General features: G+C 38.4%; 2 protein-coding genes and 1 pseudogene across 2 annotated transcripts; all 3 read left to right on the top strand.

The window, feature by feature from the left end:
* The first annotated feature begins 9,479 nt into the window (after positions 1 to 9,479).
* LOC148189905 (uncharacterized) lies at positions 9,480 to 10,716 on the top strand. Its single transcript, XM_088075537.1, has one exon. The coding sequence runs from the start codon at positions 9,534 to 9,536 to the stop codon at positions 10,146 to 10,148; it is 615 nt and encodes a 204-aa protein (XP_087931663.1). The 5' UTR covers positions 9,480 to 9,533; the 3' UTR covers positions 10,149 to 10,716.
* A 156-nt stretch (positions 10,717 to 10,872) lies between these two features.
* Positions 10,873 to 11,896, top strand: LOC148189906 (uncharacterized). Its single transcript, XM_088075538.1, has one exon. It carries the CDS (start codon positions 11,142 to 11,144, stop codon positions 11,745 to 11,747), a length of 606 nt encoding a protein of 201 aa, XP_087931664.1. The 5' UTR covers positions 10,873 to 11,141; the 3' UTR covers positions 11,748 to 11,896.
* Positions 11,897 to 18,081: 6,185 nt separating this feature from the next.
* Positions 18,082 to 18,814, top strand: LOC148189907 (uncharacterized; annotated as a pseudogene).
* The last annotated feature ends 1,899 nt before the right edge of the window (positions 18,815 to 20,713 follow it).

A 20,713-nucleotide genomic window follows, 5' to 3' on the forward strand; every position in this document is an offset into this window, starting at 1 on the left:
TTGATTAAAGGGTTAGTTTGGGGGGACGTGTCCCCTGTGTCCGCCCTGAAACCTTTGCCCATTGCATCATTGTTACTGCTTTAGAAATCATGATTTACTGAGCTCAGACAATCCTATCAAATTTACATATGCTTTTCTTGTCCCTCCTTTGTGCTTTTATGAAGCAGAAAACTGATGAGAGGCAAGGTCTGTGGGAGGGGATTGGGTAATACCTGTGAGGACGACTGCCTTCAGCTTATGCAGCTCACACATAAAGCCAACACTCATCAGAGACTGTGACACAGATGGTTCATTTTTAGATTAATCTAAAAGCATGACTAAAAGACAATCAAGTGTGTGGTCATATTCAGTAACTTGAAGTGTGCTTTGTTTTTTTTTTTTCTTTTGACTTGTCACTGTTCTTAAGTGTTTTATGTGCACAGCCCCGAACTGTGTAAATAAAAATAAAGAAACTGCCATAGGACAGGAACAGGTGTAAATTATAAATTAAATGTGTATTATGATTTCAGCACGCTTTGGAGTGTTTACTTGTGTGTGCCACAGCTCTCATCCAGGAATATCCTTCATTTCCAGAGATGTGTCTCACTTTGGGAATTAGCAATGATGAATTTTATATTGGAAAAGCACATTATACCTGACAGGTTTAAAGTAATACTGATTATAATCTCAGTCAGTTTAAAATGGTTATATATTATTTTGTCATAGATTTTTACATCTAAAAACTTGCAGTGTGCCAAAGATGGTAGTGGCAAGTTTTTTATTAGAATATTTAAAAATAAAACAAACAAAAAGTAAAACCCCAGTCTGAAATATTTATATATTATATTATTATAGATTTTTACCACTGGAAGCATGCAATGTGCCAAACATAGTAGAGGCAAGTTTGTATTCTTTTTAAATTTTATTTATTTAAAAGCAGTTGGAAATAATTATATTTTATATTATTATAGATTTTTACAACCAAGAACTTGCAGTGTGCCAAACATAGTAGTTTTTATATTTTATATTTTTTTCAACACTCAGATGTATATGCTCGCAAGAAATTAATGAAATACCATAAGACCAGTATAAAAGTACAAACTTCTTTCATTTTATTTGATCACTGATATGTGACTGACCGTGAACCCAAAGCTTTACCGGAGCTAAGAGAGACTAGTAAACATGCAGTGTAAACAATGACTAATAGTTCAAATGTTGCTTCATTTCATGATAAATAAATCTGCAGGTAGATGTGGGACTATCTAGACACAGCAGACAGAGGCATGTTTACTGTGTTTGCAACTGTTGCCTGTTTGATGGCTGTGAGTCATTCAGCTCCTCTGTCCTGTGAGGACTTGGTGCGAACCTTGCAAGGCCATAATCACCTTATATAACATTGGGGGGCGAGGAGACCACTTTCAACCTGCACCTTGTGTGACTCAACCCTTCAGAGAGTCTGAGGGAAAAGTGGCCTCTAGGACATTTTTTTTTAAAAACTTAGCAGCTTTACTTACCACTTAAGAGCATTTAAAATAGAAATCTTAGATCAGGGTTTCTGATTATTTTGATGACTGATTGCCATTTTAGGGGGGCAGCGAATAATGGAGGGCCACATAGGAAAAGAGCACACATTGGCTGTTTTTTATGAAACATATTCTACAATGAGGTTTTTTTGGAGAAAAAAAAGCATTTTTAACATTTATGAATATTTGAGGGTATGTGTCCCCCCAAAAAATAATGGATTAACAGGATTTTCATCATTTGGAGGAAGGACCTACTTTAGTTCTAGGCCAGATCTGCAGCTGCAGATCTAGAAAGAAGAGTCAGTACAACTTTTGATGTAAGCACCCAAACCACCTGTGTTGGTGATCTGTGCAATTATAATTCCAAGAACAACTCAAAAGAGGGTCATGTCTTAAAGCTCAAAGAGAGGACTTTTAACCGTTTGAAAACCTGGGCAAATTAGTTTTATTTCAAACAAAAACATAGAAAGAAGTCAATGAGCAACAAGAGGGAATGATCCAGAAATTAGTATTAAACTATATATGGCAGAATTGGCAGAAATCAGCATATTAACTGAGATTTTATTTTAAAGCAAATATCTGCCTATACTGATGACATGCAGATTTGGTTTTTGGGTGTCAGTTGGGTGTTCTCCTTCCTGTGTTCCTGTGCTTCTTTCTTTCATTTGCCATCTGCACAGCTGCCGTGCGTGAGCTTCGTTAGTCCCTCCCTGATCCTCAGTTTTATCCAGCTTACTGCCTCTTCTTCTGCCTCATCACCTTATTCCCCTCACCTGAGCTTCCCTGCCCTTTTTTCTCCACCTGCACTTCATCCCCTCGTCAGTCTAGTTTGTATTTAAGTCCTGGTTTTACAGTTCAGTCTTTGTTGGATCTTTAGTTGAGTGATTTTGTCACACTGTTATCTGACTGAATTCCACCTGTCTGCCCTCTCCTGCATTTGGATCCACCTTCTCCCAACACCCATGACACATACCATGCTTTCTGAGAAATTACAACCATGTAGTGAAAATGTTAACTCACTGCCAGACCTTGCACACTTAGGGGGAAGCCATCATATAACTATGCATGTATGCTGCAGGTTGTATTGGGAAATATTTTCACTTTTAAAAAAGAAATGTATGTAACCTTTGCTGATACAGGTAATCTCATAGAGACTCAAGGTTTCAGAATAAGAACTATCAATCACAGCCAGACAAATTCATCAATATAGCATTTACAACATCACGGTGAGGTGCCAAGTTGAAGCGGGTCAAAAATACAAATAAACAGGAACACGTTTTCAAGGATATTTCAGTGCCCTTAAAATAAGTTTAAAATGTATGCATAGTTTGGGAATGCCAATAAAGCTCTTTGTGTTTGAAAGTGGGAAGCATGGGTTTATCTAGGCTAGTTCTTGTGTCCTACTCCATAAATGTGTTGGAAAGTAACTAAGTGCATTTACTTAGGTACAGTTTTGAGTTACTTGTACATGAGTGCATCAGTGTTTACAATCAAATAATGTCATATACAATAATGTATCAGTCACAAGGCCGTCCTTTCTGCTGAAGAAGTATTAAATATTTTGATTTTGAATGAAGGATTTTTTTAAAACTTGAAATGGAGTATTGTATTGAGTGTTGTACAATATTCAGAAACATTCTCAGAATACTCTGAGAGCTCGTAACCTAGCCAAAAACTGTCTAGCACAAGTGATTTAGAAAAATTCACAGAGCAACCCAGAAGGAAGGGATAGAAACATTAACCTTAGAGAGGAGGTGTGGTTGTCCCTGTTGCTAGGTATGAAATATTCTTTTAACAGATGTGATTGGTTGTTCTTTTATGAGCCTGCAAGGTGTGGACACCCAGTGGAAAGTCTGAATGATCTCTCTGCTGACTGAAACTTTAGACAGACCCGATTCATCACTGCTGCACTGCTGCATTTTGCCACTTTTCCAAGTATTTTTGTGTTGTTGTGATCACTTTATTTCTGGCGTCATATCATTATTGCATTGGGAGATGTGAATTCATCTCTAAGGAGATTGACCACAAACAATGTCCCTGCATTATATAATTTGTAGCCTTTCATTTACTTACCATCATTCAGCATTTGGAGAATGTTTTCTCCTACTTCTTTGTTTCAGCCATAAATTTTATAATTTTTATATTTTTATTAGAATTTTGTCACCAGGAGCAGCTAATAGTCATAGGACGCTTTGAGAATACAGCCACTGAGTTCTTCCTCTACCACTGCCTGCTGGTCTAACAGCAGTGACAAAAAGCCTTTACATCAATACGTTAACTGTCAGTAATTGCAGAATGTTTCATAGCATGTGGAGTTCACTTTAATCTCTAATTAAACAGAACTTTGTTAAGGTGTCTTTAAATGGGACCTTTTGTGCTTTGGGGGTTTCATCCCTTTTCTTTTTTGTTTTTATTTATAGCATTTTTGTGCTTGTGAAAGGTGTCCTATTAGCAAAGCCCAAAGTCCAAATCGGAGGGAGCTCTCTCTCCCTCAAAAGACACTGCTCACTGCCTGAGACAGCTCATTTGAGTTTCAGTGTCTACTTCCATAACACTGTAAGATCACAACATAACAAACAGAAGAGAATGTGCACAGAGAGAGCCAGCTGACCAATCAGAGCAGGCTGGGCTTCTCGGGAGGCAGGACATGAGCTCAGACAGTTTCAGACAGAGGTACTGTAGCAAAGGGGAGTATGAGACACATGATGTGTTTTTTTGAACATTACAGCATGTAAACCTATTCTAGTAGATCCCCAAAATACACATTTGATCCCAAAAAATGAGCACAACAGGACCCCTTTAACTGTCCTGCCATTTCCACAATCACAAAGACAGGTGAAGCAGGGACTCTGCAAAACTGAAGATCTCTGAACCAACTAAGTATGTGCACACACGGAAAAACAGAAAGTAAACATCCTCACCACCTTTATGCATGTGTGATACGACAATTCATATGATTTTAGTATACAGGAAAACTACTGGTGTCCCAGTAATAAACATTATGTGCAGAATTTCAATGTAATGTAGTTCAGACAACCCTTTTTCTCCGTTTTATTTGACTCAAAATATGTGAACTCTGTGAACCCACAGCTGACCAGTAAACATCAAGTGTAAACAATGACTAGGACCTACAATGTTCTTTATTTCGCAATTACTAAACCCACAGGTGGATAAGAGACTATAAAACCAGCAAAGCCACTTTCACAGACACATTTTCATTTAGACAACACAGTCACTGAGACGTGACATAAAGATCAACAAACAAAGACATGTTTGCTTTGTTTGCATCCGTTCTCTGCTTGGTGTCTCTGAGCCAATCAGCTCCGCTGTCCTGTGGAGACTTGACTCGGACTTTGGAAGAACTGGATCCTCATCGTGTGGAGGGAAAATGGGCTTTGGTTGCAGGCACTCAGAATGACAGTGCAGTTGCGGACATCCTAAAGAAAAGAGACAGTACTGCTGTTTATCTCCACAATTCCACAGTCACCCTCGTCAACCGTGCTGATGACGTGTGCAAATATCATTCCCGCGACATCTCAATGGAAGGCCACATCATAAAGATGAAGTTCAACATCTTTAACTCCACTGGGACCTTCCTCCGTACGTCCTGTCAAGACTGTATGGTGATGACCTTGGTTACGGAGTCACCAGATTACAAGACAGTGGACTTTTTCCTGTTCAGCAGGAGAAGGGAGGTGGAGCCGGAGGTGATAGAGGAGTTCAGAGCTCAGGTGCAGTGTCTGAACATGCCTTCACCTGTCATAATGGATCCAAACAAGGAGCTTTGTCCAGAGCAGACTGCCAGCAAACCAACAGCTCCAACTGAAGAGAAAACAGAGTGACAAAAGCCTCAAAGAGACTTTGATTCATGATGTCTGTTCAGACTGTCTGAATACATGTGTATGCATTTTATTATTTTTCCATCAGAGAAAAATAAATAAATGATTTTGGAAAATGTAAGATGTTTTGAATTTTATTAGAGGTTTTCTGTCGCTTGAGTTACTTGAGTTAAAACAAATTTAGCTATACTGTATGTGTGGAATACCAACAAGTGGTAAGCATGTGTAGGTTTATTTAAATGTTTGAAGCATTTCCAACTTATGTTCTTCTACATCTAAGACTCCTTATTGTTATTTCTCCACATTTTTGTTTTTTCTATTGGCTCCCACGTCCTTTCACAATTTTCAACATTGAAACTTCTTTCAAACATCAAAACATTCAACGTCAGCTTATATATTTATTGTTCATAACTTTCATATTTTTTAAAATTATTTCACATACTTAAGGACAAAATCTACACTCAGATGAATGGAAATATTCAGAATTAAAAAACTTTCATGAACTCTCATGTACTCATACATACTGTCACCTGTAGAAACTTTAAAATGTTACACCGATATACATGTTAGGTGCAATGACATTTTAACAACCGCAAATATAAACTTATTTGGATCTTAAACCCCTCAGATTTATCTTGTGACTTGGGGCCCCCGACCCTGGATTGGAATCACTGAACTAAAATACCTACCTGTATACAAAGTAGTTAACTAGCTCTATCTTGACCAGCTACATCAATAAAATGCTTCTTTTACATAAATACATCATATCAACAATCTAATAATGCCATATCTATTAATACATCAATCACAGGGCCATTTTTTTTGCAGCGCAAGTATTACTTTTTTTACATAGTCATATTGGTACTGCAGTAAAGTACTCTGAGTACTTTTTGTCATGGCTTCCTGGACCGAGCAGCAGCAGAGTGAGACTAAAGAAAATAAAAAGCCCTCATAAATGGCCCAAATACACTGGTTACTGTCATGATTGGATATCGTTTATTAATTATTAATTAATTTGTCAAAAACAGAAAAAAAAACATTGGACAAAGGCAGAAAATGGTAAAATGGATATAAAAATGGTAAATATATAAATAAACAACCTTGGTAAATAAATATTGGTCTGGAATGGTGGGAAAAGTTTCAATTTGTTAATCATATAATTTTTATTTAAGGTGGGCTGAGTTTTAAAGCTAGAGTGATGATACTGGTATCACCTGAAAGACGGAATCAAGTGTTACCAACCATGTCATGCAAGCTTCTCAGTGGAGAGACAGAATAACGCCCAAAAGTTAGGCTATATTTTGGCAATGGAAAAACGGCATGGCCATTTCACATGGGTCCCTTGATCGTTGACCCTTAAGATATCTGAATTAAGATGAGTGTCCTTTACAGACATACCTTTATGTCATGTTGTTTTTTTGGCTGTCATTTTATTCCTAAGCAAGACAACCTGGTGAGAATTGCTTTTCCTTGTCAATATGGACAATGTGTTTTGTAAAGCAAACTAATGGAATTAAAAACATGCAATTAAAAAATGAAGTAACTGGGATTAACTACTCTGCAATTAATCACAATTTTGAAAATCGATTGTTTGACAGTTTTAAATAAACCCATATGTACTGCTTCTTGGCATTCCACATACACTGTAACAGGAAACAGAAAACCTGTCATAAAACTCTAAAGATCTCACATTTAACAAAATCTTTTTTTTCTCTCTCTAATGGAATTTTTTTTTTTTTGACAGTACATACAGAATCCAATAACAATGTGAACAAACATAACAATGAAGGTTAGTGCTTACATGCTGTATTGACAAGTATTGACATGTTGTTTTGTGTGTGTGTGTGTGTGTGTGTGTGTGTGTGTGTGTGTGTGTGTGTAATAAAACTCAAAACATCTTGCATGTCTAGAATCTTTTATTATCTTTTTTCTCTGATGGAAAAATAATAAAATGCATACACATGTATTCAGACAGTGTGAACAGACATCATGAATCAAAGTCTCTTGGGGCTTTTGTCACTCTGTTTTCTCTTCAGTTGGAGCTGTTGGTTTGCTGGCAGTCTGCTCTGGACAAAGCTCCTTGTTTGGATCCATTATGACAGGTGAAGGCATGTTCAGACACTGCACCTGAGCTCTGAACTCCTCTATCACCTCCGGCTCCACCTCCCTTCTCCTGCTGAACAGGTAGATGTCCACTGCCTTGTAATCTGGTGACACCACAGCCAAGTTCATCACCATACAGTCTTGACAGGACGTACGGAGGAAGGTCCCAGTAAAGTTATAGTCCTTCACCTTGACCTTTAGGATGTGGCCTTCCATTGAGGTGTTGTGGGAAAAAGAATGGCACAGGTCGCCAACGCGGTAGTTCTGGGTCCATAAGGAACTGCTGATATCAATAGCCACACTGTCTCTTCCTTTTAAGACTACATCAGCCCTACTGCTGTCATTTATACTGCCTGCAGTGAAAACCCATCTTTCTTCCAAGTAGTGAGGATCCAGTTGATCCAAAGGCCGGACCAGCTCCTCACACGAGAGAGGAGCCGAGTGGCTCAGAGACACCAAGCAGAGGAGAGCGAGGGCACACGCAGCAGCAAACATATTGATTGAGAACAGCCGCTGTCAGTCTCACTGTTGTGTTTACTGGAGAATGTGGTGGCTAAAGAGCTCTGGCTGTATTTATAGCTGTTTCGAGAAACCTCCAGTTTCACAATGCAGAATGCGGAGTCCCTCTTTCACCTGTGGATTCTGTGATTGTGAAATAAAGTTTGGAGTACTGGCTGTGTCTATTTTGTGTTCACAGTGGTATTTTATTAGTCGTCTCTCTCTCTTATGTAACGTTATGGGTACACTGTGAGAACATTATGAAATCCATTTCTTTGTCCTTTTTACTTGGACTGTTTTGTAAAAGTAATGCTTGTCATAGAAAACCAGTAGAAGGAATGGTAACAATAGGAGATTTGTGAATGCAAGCTGCACACGATCATTTTTATGGTGTTTATCTTATTGTGATCAGCACAATTCTGAGTTACTGGAGAATTAAAACGACAAAAAACGTATTAAAATCATTTATATATGGAACCAGCTTTCATTTCATCAAGCGTTGAGCAGTGCTTCAGCTGAATAGAATTATGACATCTTTTCACTTTGTCAGGTCAAATTAAACCATACATTTTTTGTTAGACCAATTAAGCAATGCGCCATCATTCTCTACCATGATTATTTTTTCATTATTTTTTTTTCATTCTTTATTTTTTTTACATTTCACTCTCATATTGCACAGATTGAAACTGCATATATAAAATGTGCAGAATGGAAACACATTGATTTCGAAAAACTCCCATTTATCGCAAAAAAGCTTTTATGCTTGCATAAGGAGCTATTTCAGGTGATTTGAAAAAGCCATATTTTGCTGAAACTGCAATGGAAACACCTTTTTCTTTTATAGGTCACATGATGCTATGGCGATGTGCTTGTCAGTAGAAACTGGCTCCCTCAGGCATGATGCAGCAGGAGCTACAAGAGGTGTTATTGCATCATATAACTCTTCAAAAGTTGAGAGGATCATTTGGAGGTTTTGAATTCACAATTCCTCTGTGAAATCATGGACTATCAGCTCCCAGAAATCCCTCATATGTGGCTGCTCCCACGTATAAGGGACTTGCCTTTCACTTGTTGCTCGCATTACACCCCTACATCTCCTTTGAATGGAAATAATGACAGCCAGTGTGGCAACTACAATAGAAATAAAGTAATGTTTTGAGCACCATCACCATGCTTCTTGGAATGTTATCGCCAGAGGAAAGTCCCATAACATCACTCAGTGTAAATGCAGTCATCTCTAAACTGTGTTTTATCGACATTTCTAAAATATCGCTTAAAATATCACTGAATATTTTCAGAATGTTATTGCTAGAAAAGTAAAAAAACAATAGCACATTTGACACAGTGAACCAACAATGTTGCCACATATTAGAGCCATCAAGTAAACATCCAGTATAAATGTTCAGAAGTCACAGTACTCGAAACTTTTATTCATTTCACAATCACAGAATCCACAGGTGAAAGGGGGACTTTGCTCTCTGGTATTTTCAGAATTGTGAAACTTCTGATGCAACTATATAAAAGCAGAAAACAAACCATCGACCACGACCTGTTATAATTATTGATATAATTATTTAAATCATAGACAGTTATGATTTCATTATACAGAGGCATGTTTGCTGCGTGTGCCATTGCTCTCCTCTGCTCGGTGTCTCTGAGCCACTCGGCTCCTCTGTCATGTGAAGAGCTGGTCCGGCCTTTGGACCAACTGGATCCCCATCACTTGGAGGGCAGAAGGGCTTTAGTTGCAGGCAGCCTGAGCCATCCCCCGTACATGGAGCTATTCAGACAAAGAGACAGTGCCACTGTCAGCTTCTCCAGCAACACCAGTGAAACCAACATCTCCATGAGTCGCAGCCTGCGTGCCGATAACAGGTGCTACTATGTATCCTACAACATCTCCCTGGAGGGCAGCAGCTTCACCTTTGACAACAGCAGTGTAATAACGACCTTTATCAACACGTCGTGTCATGACTGCTTACTTCTGAGCTTTGACGTGGAGTCTGGGAAGCGGCAGCATTTTTACCTGTTCAGCAGGAGGAGGGAGCTGGAGGAGACAGAGATGGAGGATTTCAGGGCTCAGGTGAAGTGTTTGAACATGCCTCCACCTCATGTGATGGATCCCACCAAGGAGCTTTGTCCAGAAGAGACGTCCGGCAATGCAGCAGCTCAAGTTGAAGAGAAAACAGAGAGACACAACAGCTGAAAATCTGTAAAAACACAAATAGTCCCATCGTGTTGATAAAGTGTATGTCACCATCAGTGGATGGAGGTTATTTGTTGGAAATAATTATATTATCAGCATGCATCAGTATATTTGCTTTAAAATGATATGTCGGGATCATCCAACATGCTGATTTCTGCTGATATCACAAACCAATATTTTTTTATTTTATTGAGAAAGTGAAAATGTACAAAACATCAGCCCTAAGTTGAAGTGTTTTTCTTATTTTGCACAGTGAATGAATATTACATACACTGAAAAGCCACGAATTTCATGTCTCCATCTGCTTGTGGCCCATCATGTTGAGGAATGCATAATACAATGTTAATTCCACCACAGAAGAGACTTGATGATCACTAAAATTAGGTGGTAAAAAAAAGTGGATATATCAATATCAGTATTAGTTATTGGCCAAATGACTTACTTAAGAGCAATATATCGGATATTGACAAAAAAATCCAATCTTGTGCATCCCTGTTGGAAACCATCACACCTGTGCTTATTCCATATAAGTAACTGTAACTTGGAATAAATTCATTTTCGAGATGCAGCCTTCTCAGAAGAGTTTGTTTTTCTTTCATTTGCCCCACAGGAGAAGGGGGACTCTTCTCTATGGTCCTTTCTGTACTGGGAAACTGTAGGTTTCTGGAGCAACTATAAAACCAGTGTTCTATCCCAATAATTGATATTACAGAACTTACAGAACAGATTACCCACAGTGTTACCACGGGTAAGAGAGAGACAACCAGTAAAACACCACTGTAAACACAAACTAGTCACAACCAGTTCTCTAAACTTTATTTCACAATCACAGAATCAACAGGTGAAAGAGGGACTCTGTTCTCTGGTATTCTCTGTATTGTGAAACTGGAGGTTTCTGAAATAACTATAAAACCAGTCAGAGCTCTTTAGCGGCCACATTCTGCATTAAATACAACAGTGAGACTGACAGCGACTGCCCTCAAAGAATACACTATGCTTTTTGCTGCGTGTGCCATCGCTCTCCTCTGCTTGGTGTCTCTGAGCCAATCGGCTCCTCTGTCGTGCGAAGAGCTGGTCCGGCCTTTGGATCAACTTGATCCTCGTCACCTGGACGGAAAATGGGCTTTAGTTGCAGGCAGCCTGAGCTATCCCCCGTACATGGAGCGATTCAAACAAAGAGACAGTGCTGCTGTCAACTTCTTCAGCAACACCAGTGACACTCATATTTCCTACTCTCGCAGCATGCATCTCAATAACACATGCACGCATCAGACCTTTAACATCTCCCTGGAGGGCAGTAGCTTCACCTATGATGGGACAGACAAAAGCAACCTCACTGCAGACTTCGTCCATACGTCCTGTCAACACTGCTTGCTCATGCGCATGAACGTGGAGTCTGGGAAGCGGCAGCATTTTTACCTGTTCAGCAGGAGGAGGGAGCTGGAGGAGACGGAGCTGGAGGATTTCAGGGCTCAGGTGAAGTGTTTGAACATGCCTCCACCTCATGTGATGGATCCCACCAAGGAGCTTTGTTCAGAAGAGACGTCCGACGATCCAGCAGCTCAAGCTGAAGAGAAAACAGAGAGACACAACAACTGAAAGTCTTTAAAAAGATGAGTTGTCCTGAAGTGTTAATAAAGTGTGTGTTACCATAAGTGGATGGAGGTTATTTGTTAAAAACCATCACACCTGTCCTTTTTACCTTTTAACTAATTGTAACTTGGAATAAATTTATTTTCAAGATGAAACTTGTTAAGAAGAGATTGTTTTTCATTTTATTTGACTCAATTTTGCAAATTCTGTAACACAAAAGGATAGTGCTGCAATTTTTTACCCCAGATTAGACAGAATTTACTGGACATATCACTGAAAATATACAACATCTAGATGGGCCATGGGGAAATATGGATAGGCCATGGGGAAATTCTGCCAAATCCCAGATGGGCAATTGTAGGGGGAAAAAAAGAACCGACAGCTGTGGTCGAGTTAATGTTTGAACAGTTCATCTGATTAGGGGTTTGCCCTCCCAAAAGTGTCAGTAGCCTACCTATACTATAAGGCAGGTGCAGTGGCTTGGGCCATCAGCCAGTGCCCGTGTTGAATCAGACAGGTAGCTTAAACTTATTTCTTTTAAGGCTTCAACGCTTTTGGACCCTGTATCGGCTTGATTTCTGTCAAAAGCATGTGAAGAAGGCAATGAGCTGTAAAAGGAGAAATCACCCAAAAATTAGCCACACAAACAAGAAAAAACAAACAAAAAACAAGAAAGTATTTTTTAAAAGGTGTTGACATGGAAAAAGTGATTAGAATTATAATTGTTTTATAACTTAATTTTAAATATTTTATTATAATCATTATAAATATTGTTTTTTTCCATAGCTTTTTGTTTTTCCTTAGACATCTAAATATCTTTATATTTGTGGAACATTTCTTACCAAGCTGCTCATTAATGGCACCACAGTCTTTATTTAGCTACATGTTGCAACGTTACACTGTTAAGAACTTCATCATCCTGACTTGATAAAGTTCTGAATAAAATGTAATTTTTGCAAATGATGACTCGTATAAAGCATGTGACCGCACGGCCTTGTTCACGGACTTTGACCAGGCTGAGTCAGCTCACTGAGTCACTAAATGTTTGGAGAGGAGAGTGCCACGTCTCCTGTTGTCTTAATGAGGAATGTATTTGGCAACCATAAGCAAGTGTGGGTGGTTTCCGATGGCATTCAGAAATTAAAAATCCCGCACAGATGTCTCAGAGAACCCCCACCAAGATTCATTCCAAAACAATAAAGAGAACTTGCTTCAAAGAGTTTAAAGATATATCTTTTACTTTACATGTGTAAAGTAGATTTGTCTGTTATGTCATTTAGTATGAAGCCACTGAAATCATTTTGATAGTTAACTTGATCTTTACAAACATCATTTTTCATTTTTCTTTGTTCAAAAGTTTTACTCATGTCTATTTATATGTTGGCACAAATTTCACTCTGTACTTTCACACCAGTGTTTATGCAACTTGACAGCCAGATACTCAGCATGCAGAGTGAAGATGGGATCTCTTTCAGATTTGTTTTTCTCTGGTTTAAATGTTTCCATCACACAAACTGCCTAAAATACCATAAGACAATTTCAAATAAGTCATTGTCGATAAAATAGTGTGGCAAAAAATTTGGATTTTGAATAAAACTATTATACTGCAAAAAATGTAATCCGGAAATATAAGAGTAATTGCATTTGACCAATAATCCATGCTTACAACATGATCTACCACCCCTTGGGAAAAGGGTTGTTTCCTTTGGCATATTAATCAGGGAGAGGAGTTCTGAGTTATTTAAATGTACAGTGAAAAACAAAAGTGACATGATTTGTAAAACACATGGATGTTGCAGCTATTAAAGATAAATCCTTGGATTGACATCAGTTTTCACCCACCAAAAAAAAAAAAAAAGGAAATAAAACATCAATTAATCAATATAGTGTAATAACATGAAAGTTTCTTGTAGGGACAAGATGTTCTTCACCTCTCTACAAGATGTTTTATCTTATAACAAGATGCTATTATGTTATAACAACAAAATTCTCTTATCATCATAAGAAGAGTTACTTGTTAGCAGCATTTTTACGAGATACTCTCATGTTATAACTTTTCTTGACATAGAAAGATATGTTCATGTTAGAACCATTAACTTTTCTTGTTTTAACGAGATACTTATTTTTCCAGCTGCAATATGTAATGTTTTATGTGATAAAATAATCCCGTATCATGTAACAACGTGGAATGTTTCACGTCATGCTGAGACAAATATTGTAAATTGTATAACAAGAAAATCTAATCATTATAATATGAAAATATCTTGTAAAAATGTGAAAAAAAACATCTTGCTGTGAGAAGAAACTTTTGATGTTATTAGCTGACACTAATTTCTGGCCTGATTCTGTACCTGAGAGTGAAGCGACAACACAATAGGTACAATATTAGAAAGGCAACCAGGGTTAATATTTAATAGTCATTAACTCACCCTCATTTCACAACCGGAGAATCCACATATGGAAAAGGGGACTCTGCTCTTTGGCAGTGTAGTGAAACAGGAGGTCTCTTAAACAAACTATAAAACCAGCCTAATTTCAGTAAGACAGTATTGCTTGGAGCATTTCACAATACAAAAACATGTTTGTGGTGTATGTCATCACTCTTGTCTACTTGGTGTCTCTGAGCCACTCGGCTCCTTTGGCCTGCGAGGACTCGGTCCGGCCTTTGGATGTACTAGATCTTCATCATTTGGAGGGAAGATGGGCTTTGGTTGCAGGCAGTCTGAGCGATACAGAACTTGAGGAGAGATTCAAACAAAGAGATAGTGTCATCATCAACTTTTCCAATGCCAACAAAACCTCCAAAACATCCTTCACACGCATCTTCGGTTTTGGTGAAAGATGTCAATATATGTACGCTAACATCACACTAGAAGGCAGCAGCTTCACCTTTGATGAGTTCAACCTCACGGTGACTATCCTCCATACATCCTGCCCAGACTGTGTGGTAATGCGCTTCGACTACGAGGCAACGCAACCCCTGCGGGTGTACCTGTTCAGCAGGAGGAGGGAGGTGGAGCAGCAGGAGATGGAGGCGTTCAGGGCTCAGGTGAAGTGTTTGAACATGCCTGCACCTGTCACGATGGACCCAACTAAAAAGGCTTGTCCGGATCATCCACCTACGACAGCTGAGACGAAAACGGAGGGCTAAGAGACTCATGATGTTTTGGTTGGTCACATGAATGTTAGTGTAAATGTTACCTGAATTCATTGCAAAAATACTGAGGTACAGCACAATTTAACAACACATTAATAACTCAAAGGAGCCACGGTGAAAAAAAAAATGCTGTAATTAAGTCAGTCCTTAGACACTGAGACATAACATGACTTGATTGGGTTACTACTTTGAGAAAGTATTTCATGTTCATGTTGTCATTTAGGCAGACATACATAGCACAGGAGAAAGCAAAACAGCATGTTTGTATTTGTTACTTTTTGACGCATTGTTTTGCAGAAATACATTGTTATTTTAAATGCATGTTATTTTGAAAACAAAAAGCTAATTTGGAGCACCCTTTAAATTGCATTATATCATTCACTCATTTTTAGTTTAGTTTAGTTAGTTTTTATTCATGTATTATATTTCTTAACTTTTGTAGTTTTTCAGTGGAGACAAGTAACGTGAAAATAGAATTGACCCTTGTAAAAACTATGTGTGTTAAAACAGTTATTACCAGCACAATGGGATTTGAATGCTTCATGCTTGACATTCTGTAACTTAATCCCAAAATGTTTTGGTTTTTTTTTTTTTCGTAAATCTTAGTTTGAAATTAAATACAATTGCTTCAAAACTGTGTCTGTCAGTTACTGACAATAAAAAATTATTGAATTTTGCAAAACAATTATTAGAGACTGTTATTTATGAGAGGAGAGGGGCTGGTGCAAAATGGGGCACTTCAAATATTTTTTATGCTCTTGATTTGGCTTAGGAAAGGGACATTCAACTTTAAATGGTAGTATTTTGTTTTTAGAACCTTCCAAAACTGCAAGTTGGTTTAAAAAAATGACCAGCACACATATTTTAAAGAAACATGAGCCCCTAATTACTTTGATCAGTGAATCAGAACATTTAAAATTCAGAATCAAATAAACTTTATAAGTCAATAGTAAGTTTTCTTTTATGTGACTCACAAACAAATGTATCAAAATAAATAACACAAAACATGAGTATGAAAAGAAGTATATAATCAAAATACAAGTAATTTATAATTAGAAAATACAAAAATACATTTTAACACACAGACATCAAATTTTGGGCATTAAGTAACCTCGACATGGGTCCGACCTTGAAGGGGGCGCACACCCCGTTTGCATTTTGCACCCGCAGACAGCTGCGGATTTGAACTGGTCATGTCAGATGTGAACAAAGTTTCATTCACCAAACAATTAAGGTTCTACGTTGTTCCTGATGCATTTCCTGATCCACATTCCATTCTGGTCTGTGGCGAGAGCTCATACACTATTGTGTATTGTATATATTGTCAGCGGTCTAAAATCAAGAAGAAGCATCAGAAGAAGAAGAAGCATGCACATTAAAAAAAGAAAATGGCAAATTTATGACAGTAAAGAAGAGCTGTGTTCTGTCTTTTTGGCTGAACAATGAGAAAAATGCAAAAAAAAGAAAATATATAATGTGCAATCATTCTGTGAGAGTAGGACCTTGATATGAATACAGTGCAGTGGTGCAAGCAATGAGAAGCATTGATGAAAAGAAGTAACTGGAGCATGTGCAGTGGGCGTGCTGGCTATGCCTACAGTACACATGGTCACAAATTTTGGGTTGCAGCCCGATGTTTAAGGACCACATACAGCATTAGAGGCATGGCTCCATCAATTCCTATGAAAGTTGCTCAGTGGGCATGAAGCAAAGTTTCAACTTCTGGGTATAAACTTTCCCTGATCTTCTGCATTGTGGGCCCCAAGGACCAAGCGCACCAGTATTTCCTTTAACCCTCCAGCTCAGTCTCAGGCTCACAATAACAAATGACAGTATAACTTTGCATTCGGCTTGTAGTGGATTTTGTAAGACATACTGATTTACATATAAATTAAAAAATTATGCCCTGATTTAAAATGTGTGCTTCACAGTGTATTTCTTTATTCTTGTGCTGCTGCTGTACAGCCATTGAACTGACTTTTGCTGTTTTTTCAATAGTGACAAGAACGATCTTATCTTAGAAGTCTATGGGTAATGTCTTACAAGGTTTGTCTCTTGTGACAAACCTAGAAGTTGTAATTGCACAGTTTGGTCACTATGTCAAATAGGCTTTAAAGCCCAACACTGTTCCTGTATCCAGTTCCCTTTCTACATCCATTGCTACCACCAAGAAGCACTTCTGTCAGCTGGAGAGACAGCCAGCAGTTCCATTTGGCTCTGAGGGGGCAACATGGCCATTTTATGGACCATGTTTACATTGCATGCGTGTGTGATGTTTGGAGGGTTGTCAGTTCAGTTCATAGTTCATTGACCTTGAAAACAGTATCAGGCCCATCAGGGGTTCTCCTTGCCTTTGCTTGATTTCCCCATCTACCAAACCCCCTCTGGCAAGTGAAGACTAGTTTCTGTGTCTGTGCTGTGCATTTGGGTCCTGTATTTCTGTGTCAAAAGCACAATAACATGGATAGTTTGGAGTACGCAATAAGGGCATGGATGGTTAGGATTAGGCAAGAGAGGCACATGGTAAGGTGTACAAAAAAAATCATCACATTCAGAAGGGAAGCAAACACCTGACTCCTGCTCGAAAGTCCATGGTTTGTTTGATCCATCCACCACCTCTACCGCAGGCCTATAGGGACGTCATGCTCCTTACATGACTTCATTACCAGCAGCGCTTAGTAACAGCACTAACGGTTCTGTCCTGCTGCGTTCTCATCTGATGCCATCTAGCAGTGTATCACGTGGACGTGAAAGTGGCTTTTGGCATCGGGATCTAACGCCAAAAGCGCTGCAAAAGTATTTGACAACTTTAGAATGAAAACCTGAGTAGGCAGATGTGAGAGGTCGCTGGGCTTAACAGATATGTAAAATTATAGATCATCAGCGTAGCAGTGATTGAACACTCAACCAAACTAACAGATTAAGGATTGACTGCTCATGCATGGTACAGAAATTGGGTAAGGTCTTTGTAGTGACACAGAGAAACAGGACAGGGGATATTCAATTTAACTCTTGTCTCCAAAATCAATTGACATTAGGTTTTTATTGACAGCGCAAACATAAGTGTCATAGTGAGAGTATTTCTTTTATTTCACAATCACAGAATCCACAGGCGGATAAAGGACTCTGCCCTTTAGAGTTTCAAGCGTTGTGAAACTGGAGCGTAACTTTAAATACACAGAGACAGAAACACACCGCAATGCAACTGAAACTAGATGTTCTACAACATTATTTCAGTGTACAGAGCCATGTTTGCCATGTATGCAGGGACTCTCCTCTGCTTGGTGTCTCTGAGCCACTCAGCTTCTCTGGCCTGTGAGGACTCGGTCCGGCCTTTGGATCAACTGGACCCTTATCATTTAGAGGGCAGATGGGCTTTAGTTGCAGGCAGTTTCAGCGATCCAGCACATCTGGAATTCTTCAAATGCAGAAACAGCTCTAGCATTACCTTCTCAAACTTCTCTGATGCTTCTTCCAACATTTTGTACACACCGAGCGTCAGTGCTGGAGCGAAGTGTCACTATCATACCTACAATGTCTCACTGGAAGACAGCGTCCTCACCTTTGATGTGCGGGAACAGGTGAACCTCACTGTGACCTTCCTCTACACGTCCTGCCCAGACTGCTTGGTGATGCGCTTTGACAACGAGTCAAAGAAACCCATGCGTTTGCTCCTATTCAGCAGAAGAAGAGAGGTGGAGCAAAAGGAGATGGAGGAGTTCAAGGCTCAGGTGGAGTGTCTCAGCATGCTTCCGGCTGCCGTGATGGATCCTAGCAAGGAGCTTTGTCCAGAGCAGAGTTAGTGACTCAGCAGCTATTCAGACTGAGGACAGACAAGAGCCTTGAGATACTTTGTTCAAGATGTTTCATGATTTTTTATCAGATAGTGTGAACAAAATAAAGTACAGTATACCAATGTCAGTGGGCATTTATTCATGTAAGAAATGTTCTTTTTGCCAACTCACAATGATGACATCTTTAATCCATTTCCCAATGAGATAAGGTTTAGTTTGACAAACCTCCTATGACAAGTTTAGGAATGTGCCTTTCTTATCAACCTCAGATGGTATTCATGTTCCTAAAAATTAAATCAAATTTTAGCTGTAAAATTGCAAAGTATTAATTCAAGAATTTATTTCATTTATGCTGTTCAAATAAAATGGAGCCTGGTACTTCTTAAAGCCCTCTATACTTGCATAATGTATTGGGTTTCACATTAAGTCATTAAAGTGGCACTTCAGCAGATTAGATGTTTTAGGAACGAATCATCAACAGAAGTTGCAATGACCTGTCTATTAGTTCCACATGTGAAAAAAAAACAAGACTTCCCATTATGGCTGCAGCGACAAAAAAAAAATAAAAAAAAAAAATTGGCCAATACACATATTTTTTGTTGTGTATTTAATTTCTTGTTGTTATGTATTCCCCCCTTTGGTGCCAGGAAATTCTGACTGTTTTAAAGTCATTCAATCCTTCATTACACTACCTTTGAATGAGCAATTATTCAATCATAAAAATAAAGCAACCTTGAAAATAATCTACTTCCATATGAAAGAGATTTCTTTTCTAAAAAAAATAACTGCCTCTATAGCTTTTATCCTGCTATACAACTTTTAGTGCTAACACAGCCCTAAAAAAATAAATCAATTAAATGTAATCAAATGTAAATGCAAACACAATTAAAAACAATTAAATATGGAAAAAATCTTAATATTTAAAAACATAAATGCAGCTAGCTTATACTTCTTGTGTTTTTCATACAAAATATAATGCTCTTGTGTTTCCATTAAGCACAAACTTACAGAAGGCAGTAACATGGGAACAAAACAAAAATTGGCATCTTAGGAAAAGTCTTCCCATACAGTGTGGCTCCTCTTTCTAATACTGATAATAAAAAGAAAAAAAACTCTGGAACCTCAAAGCCTAGTTCTCAGTAAGATGCATGTTTTTCTTTAGAGATTAAAAAAATAATAAAAAAGAAAAGAGGATCTGTCTTGTTGCAAGTCAGTCCATTATATCCCCCTCTAGCCACTCAAACCTGAAAACAAACCACACATGCACACTGCACCTGTTTCCCTCGTACGTCATGCAAGTGTCTGGTTCAGCCAATGGCTTCGTCTCTGAAACAGCAGCCAGGTATGTTAACAAGTTGTCCTCGTCTGACAGCACCAACACCACTTCAGTCAGTGCAAAATCGGTGCAACACAACAGATAAATATCGACCACTGCCATCTTCAAATTGAATTTGCCGATATATAAAATCAAAAAATGAATATTGGCTAATACCGATGTTGCTAGTTGGCTAACTAGCATTAATAACGATAACCAGGCCTGGATCCAGAACACAATGAATCTGAAATGAGCGGAGGTGCATGTAAACTTGCCTCAGGAAACAGTGGGTACATAACATTCAAAACAAGCCATAACCGCACCGTGTGCATGCAGGTGTGCAGGTCAGTTTGTTGGCCTAAAAATATGTTACAAAGACTTTTTCATTTGAAAAATAAATAAGAGAATTGCTTCTGATGTCACAAGTAACTTTTGTACTTCTCATGACTTTGGTGTTTAAAATTGTCAGGGCGCCCCTTTTAATAGTATGGTACACAAAGTTTCTGTCTTTGTCTCTCTAAATTCCTTTTCTAATGAATGTCTACAATATTATCCACACCAATTAATGCTTTTTGATTTGATACATGAATTATTAATGAAGTGTTTAAAATTACACTCCTCATATTCTTTATCTCAGCCTATCCAAACATTTCTTCTCATCTTCTCATAAGGGGAGAAAGTCCTATAATATTACAGACATAGTGTA

Source organism: Plectropomus leopardus, chromosome 3 (assembly GCF_026936395.1).
Source record: "Plectropomus leopardus strain MGB_pleo_1.0 chromosome 3, ASM2693639v1, whole genome shotgun sequence".
In the NCBI taxonomy this organism is placed as follows: domain Eukaryota; kingdom Metazoa; phylum Chordata; class Actinopteri; order Perciformes; family Serranidae; genus Plectropomus; species Plectropomus leopardus.

Bases quoted from the DNA above. Each gene is read 5' to 3' on its own strand.
- LOC148189906 (XM_088075538.1), top strand. From the start codon at position 11,142: ATGCTTTTTGCTGCGTGTGCCATCGCTCTCCTCTGCTTGGTGTCTCTG.
- LOC148189905 (XM_088075537.1), top strand. From the start codon at position 9,534: ATGATTTCATTATACAGAGGCATGTTTGCTGCGTGTGCCATTGCTCTC.